We start from the raw sequence: 6,000 nt of genomic DNA on the forward strand, positions 1-6,000 counted from the left end.
AAATAAGCTAAACATGGAGAGTGAACTTGCTGCAACCTCTCTACGTGCATCAACACCAACCCAGATAGCTTTTTTTTTGTTTTTTTGAGCTAACTTGTTTTTTCTCTCTCCCCTCTAGTCTTTCCATTACACCTCTTTAAGAACGAAAACCAAAAAGAGAAGTAAAGGTAGATACACTGGTGCATTTTCTCTTCCTTATGCATGATCTTTACAGTTTTACCACTGTATATGTTTGTTAGTGTTGGTGGCTCCAGAAAGAGTGAATCTTTTACCCCTAAAAATGTGGCTCAATCTAAAAGTCTGAACTCCAAACTCAGCCTGACAGACTCTAGGTGCTGTGACTGACATGTGCACTGTGGTGTGTGACTGTGAGAGGGTGACAGGGCTTGAAATATCAAAAGCAGAGTTGAGACAGGCTTGCTGATATCACACATTGCTTATGTGCATGAAAAGTCCAGATGCACAGTATTAGATGAAAAGAAATGCACACACAGGTGCAATAACACTCGCAAAATAGAAAATTAACATTTACAGACACCTGACACACCTGATTGATTGTCACTGACGTAATACTCTGAAAACCCAGTGCAGATGTGTAAAAAATGTCAGTGTGAAGGGATTCATAAGTTCACACTGCGTGCTGATTTTACATGAAAAAAGTGCGACTGTAAGCTACTGCAGACTTACAGAGTCCAGACATTTGGATTCAGCCTGTTAGTGCCAGACTGGAACCACTAAATACATGGCTACACTTCTACTTTACTTATGAAAATGACTTTCAGTATTAACATCCTTTCCTCTCCCTGCAGGTTCCCTCACTAGCGCTAGTCGAAGGAGAATTTCCTGTAAGGACCTGGGCCACGGTGACTGTGAAGGCTGGCTGTGGAAGAAGAAAGATGCTAAAGGCTACTTCACACAGAAATGGAGAAAGTACTGGTTTATCCTCAAAGAGTCCTGCCTCTACTGGTACACTAACCAAAACGTAAGGAGTCATATTTAACTGCCATTATGTCCTGAATCTCAGTGCCTCTTTTATCTGCAACATTTTTTCTCCTCTGTGCGTCTTCATTCAGTTTGTTGAAGCAGTTTTATTAAAACTAATGTACAAGGGTAAGATACCACAGCCTCAACAAAAGAATAAGGGAATTAAAGGGACACTCCACCAATTTCACACATAATTGTCAGTCTCCTCATCGTGGAGAGTTGCTCAGTGTGTAGAAACAGTTCTGTGATGTCTTCTCTAGCTCTGGAGGGAGCTTTTTAAGTTCTGAGAAACTCACCATGATGATGTCATCGGGGTTCTCTTGAGTAAGGTTTTAGACTATAAATATTTGACAGCAAATCTGCACTTCAAAGTGGGGACATTGTATGTGAAAGATGACTGTATTTAACATCTCTAGCAAAAGATGACATTTAGTTGCATTGTGGGAATTGTAGGATCCTGTGTTTTTGGAGCTTGACTCATACTAGGGACTAAATATCTAATTATATTAGGCACTGCTGCCTTAAGTTTGACCTTTTTTTGTTGTCTCTCAGCTCGTAGAAAAGCATGATACTTAATAGTGTACCCCTTAAAATGCAGATAAATTTTAAACATATTAAAATCTTATATCTGAACATTATAACATAAAAGATACCATGCAATTACAATGCCCTTAGTTAGATTCCAGCTGAGGATTTATTACAAAAAACAACACAGCAGACATTATGAAAAGAAATTAAGAATAAATAATGTAACATTTACTCGTTCATTTTTCTTGTTATCTAGAAACTTTTTGCTGGTTACTGTTTTCAAGGAACTGAACAGAGATCTGACTGCAGTTATAGTCTGAGATCACAGGATGTGATCTCTTTGTCTGATCTAAGCACACAGACTGAACTTGTAAAGAAAGCTTGTATGTGCTCTGCTCTGCTCGCTTGGAGAAGCCTTCAGAAAGACTTTAAAATCAGACTTTGTCTCAGTTTAAAGCTCTCATAAGAACAGTAGTGAATGAATCTGTTGGTACCTACGACTGTGCATTGGTTATTTAATATTTCAATATGTTATTTATTTATTTTTATTTTTTTTGCAGTTATTTTTGTTTGTCTGGAACTTTTTATGCTGATGTCTGGGCCAAGTCTCTCTCGTAAAAGAGATCTCAGCGGGACTTACCTGGTTAAATATGGGTTAAATGAATAAGCAAAAAAGGAATCTTATAATGAGGTCAATTGTACAAAAAGTTGATGGTATGGGGATTTAAAGGGATAGTGCACCCAAAAATGAAAATCCAGCCATTATCTACTCACCCATATGCCGACGGAGGCCCTGGTGAAGTTTTAGAGTCCTCACATCCCTTGCGGAGATCGGCGGGTGGAGCGGCTAGCACACCTAATAGTAGACGGCGCCCCAGACTAACGTCCAAGAACACAAAATTGAATCCACAAAGTATCTCCATACTTCGCATCCGTAGTGATCCAAGTGTCCTGAAGCCCCGACATAAAAAGTTGTTTCGAAAAACGTCATTTGAACTCTGTTTTTAGCCTCAGTGTAGCCTGTAGCTCTGACTGCTTCTCTGTGCTCTGCGTTCACGTGTGCGCGCTTGCGCGAGACCAGCGAAAGCATGAGCTTTGCTTACCCGTGTTTACATCACGTGACACGTGCACCGCAGTGAGAGACAACGTAACCACAGTAGCTAAAAGATAATTTGCACTACGGTCTTTTAGCAAAGGACAGCCCAACATGTCTGAAGACTTTGAAATTGAGGAGGAACAGCATTTCTTTGTTGAGCCTTATTTCTTTGAGCCCGAGTATACGGACGGAACTCAGGCTACTGGACGAAGCAGCCGCCGCAGCTCATGAGCCTAACCCTCAGCCAGCCGCAGAATACTGGAGTCGAACACTGGAAACCTGGTGGTGTAGTTTTTTCAAATGCAAAGCAATGCCAACGGATGAGGAAAGTCTTTGCTGCTCAGACTGGGAATTGGCGATGCCTGCACTTGAGAATCTGGACATCAGTACTGACGAGACTGCTGCTCTTCAGAGACCGTGCATCACCGATCACCCTGAGCGCGCGCACACGTGAACGCGAAGCACAGAGAAGCAGTCAGAGCTACAGGCTACACTGAGGCTTAAAACAGAGTTGAAACAACTTTTTATGTCGGGGCTTCAGGACACTTGGATCACTATGGATGAGCAGTATGGAGATACTTTGTGGATTCAATTTTGTGTTCTTGGACGTTAGTCTGGGGCGCCGTCTACCATTAGGTGTGCTAGCCGCTCCATCTGCCGATCTCTGCAAGGGATGTGAGCACTCTAAAACTTCACCAGGGCCTCCATCGACATATGGGTGAGTAGAGAATGGCTGAATTTTCATTTTTGGGTGCACTATCCCTTTAAGAGCTTTTGAGTTATATTAGTAGAAATTATTCAGTGCTGCTTTTCATCACTTTTTTATGTAATATCACCATTCCTGGATTTGAGCTTCCAGCTTTCATACAGGGGCTGTAAGTAATGATTATTTTTGTTGTTGATTAATCTGCCAGTTTTTTTCTTGATAAATCAATCAATTGTTTGGTCTATAAAACATTATAAAAAGCCCAAAATGATATTATCCTATGTTTGCTTTGTTAGGCCGACAATCTAAAAGCAAGTAATATTCCATTTACTAAAATGTATTACTGATACTATATGCTGATACTGATTATCAAAGCAGTTAAAATATTGTCGATCGACTAGACTAATGAACGAGTCATTGCAGCTCAAATTCAAGCTGATCTGTTTGATGCATTCAGAGGTTTTTGACCTCATACAGACACAAAGCTCACTGTTTAGAACACAGTTTTGATGTTTGTATCAATGGTTTATTAGACTATTTGCAATATGGTGAAGAAAAAGACCTAAAATGAATTGTGAATGTGATGGGTTGTTTATATAACTGGGTTTTTTAGCTACAATCATCATATCTCATCTGGCTTTTTCGTGTCAAGTGGTGAAAGGAGCCAACATAAACAACATATGCTGTTTTCATATGCTTGACTAGAGTAGTACTATCCAAAATAAAATTGGTATATCAGTATGTATGACATTTTGTTCTCTGTGTTGATGATGTACCACCACTCTCCATCTGTCTCTGCCTGCAGGATGAGAAGGCTGAGGGCTTCATCAGCCTCCCTGAGTTCAGAATAGACCGAGCCATAGAGTGCAGACGGAAATTGTGAGTGTCCCTCACATGTCGCCGAAATTACTAATCAAGCACATTCGCTCTCACCCACACAGCATGAACAGCACACACACCTACCGCGCATACGCCAAAACACTAATCAGTCTTCTTCTTCCCGACTGACTGCAGCGCCTTCAAAGCCTGTCATCCCAAAATCAAGAGCTTCTTCTTCGCCACAGATTGTCTTGAGGAAATGAACAGGTGAGTGAGTGAGTGGGTGTCTCTCAGAGTGGGTGTTTGTGTCTTAATGTGGACAACAGTCAGGTGCTGGGGGGGATGTCACGTGTCCTTTCATGAATATTTTAGCTCAGTAAACCAAGTTTACACAAGGCAACAGCCCACACAACACTGTGCATGAATAAGGCATGAACCTGGCCCTCTGTTGTTAAATGTAGAACTGTGTGTGTGTGTGTGTGTGTGTAAATGTGTGTGTGTCACGTGTGTGCTCGTGTGAGAGGGAGATCATAGTGATACTTGCAGGAGTGCTATCTGATGAGCTCTAATTATCCACACCTCTCCTCAATGACATGGGGAGATAATTGGGGGAGAGTAATTAACCAGCTATATTTGACTTCCATACTGCGCTCGGAGATTCATGTGTGAAAGCGTGTGGAGGGTGTTGGTATAGGCATCAGAGAAATGGCTTTATATGTCATGAAAGTTTAACATAGCTTTTCGGTGCACTTACATGTGGGATTTCTGGGCTTCTGGAGCAGGGGTGGAGCCAGACGTTCGGGGCTCAGCCCAAACCTAGGGGGGCCGGGGGAGAGTTTTCTCTGATTCACAGCAGCTATTTGTACTGTTGTTTAAGCAATTAGAGATAATCGAATGCCTCAAAATTTGTACATTATCTGGGAAAAGCATAATGGTTTTATTGTGCTGTAGAGCCTATATCCTATTTTGTATTTAATTGTTCTCCTGCTATCTTCATTATGCTGAAACCGTAACACAACAAATGTTGAGGGTGACTAATTTTCACTACTGCCGCCTAAAAAGAGGTGAAAATCGTACTATTTTTAAGTTATGTAACATAGACAGGGTAGGAATTTGTTGTAAACAGCATTACTAATCTTAAAACCTAGTTTTGTTACACTGTGCTGGAGTAGAGTTCACAGATGAATGTTTAGTTACATTTGAATCCATGCCGTAATAAACTAAGCTGCTCTAATTGCGAATCAAGAATCCAAAACAATGCCAAGTAAGTGTGGTCTTTAGTAGTCTTTCTTTATAGGGAATATATATATATTATTATCTGAATGACACAAAGTTGAAGGTATTTTAAAACCTAAAAGATGTCAAGCTTTTGAAAACCCATTTGGGGCTTGAGCCCCAGAGGCCACCCCACCAAACAAAACACAGCTTGCAGGCAGATAATTAAAAGTCATTCTAAAGATTGAATTCAAGGAAAAGACAAAACTGATGCTCAAAAGTGACTGAGATACAGAGGTGGAAAGAGTACTGAAAATTTGTACTCAAGTACAAGTACTGTTACATTGCATAAATTGTACTCAATTACAAGTAAAAGTACTGTTGTTTAAAACATACTTAAGCAAAAGTACAAAGTACTCTTCTCAAAAACTACGCAGAGTATTAATTACTTTTAACCGATGGATGTTTTACTGTGTCGTCAATAGCAGGCATTCGATTCAATTCACCTGTATAAAATATCAAAAACAGCTCACCTTATACAGTGAAATTACTGCAATGACATGACTATTATGAGGCAAGAGTGTAAACACATGGCACACACATGAATACAAGGGGCTCACTGACTCCACAAGAGTCACAGCTTTCCAGTCAG

General features: G+C 40.5%; 1 protein-coding gene across 1 annotated transcript in view; it reads left to right on the plus strand.

Annotated features, from left to right (window-relative positions):
• si:ch211-26b3.4 (connector enhancer of kinase suppressor of ras 2) overlaps positions 1–6,000 on the plus strand; it is an 82,639-nt gene that overhangs the window by 66,430 nt on the left and 10,209 nt on the right. Inside the window, exons 16-19 of the mRNA XM_050041898.1 lie at positions 119–167; positions 810–982; positions 4,120–4,193; positions 4,329–4,400. Of these exons, the coding sequence (XP_049897855.1) occupies positions 119–167; positions 810–982; positions 4,120–4,193; positions 4,329–4,400 (368 nt within the window). The remainder of the gene's footprint in view (positions 1–118; positions 168–809; positions 983–4,119; positions 4,194–4,328; positions 4,401–6,000) is intronic.

Source organism: Epinephelus moara, chromosome 4, assembly GCF_006386435.1.
Source record: "Epinephelus moara isolate mb chromosome 4, YSFRI_EMoa_1.0, whole genome shotgun sequence".
NCBI classification, from domain to species: domain Eukaryota; kingdom Metazoa; phylum Chordata; class Actinopteri; order Perciformes; family Serranidae; genus Epinephelus; species Epinephelus moara.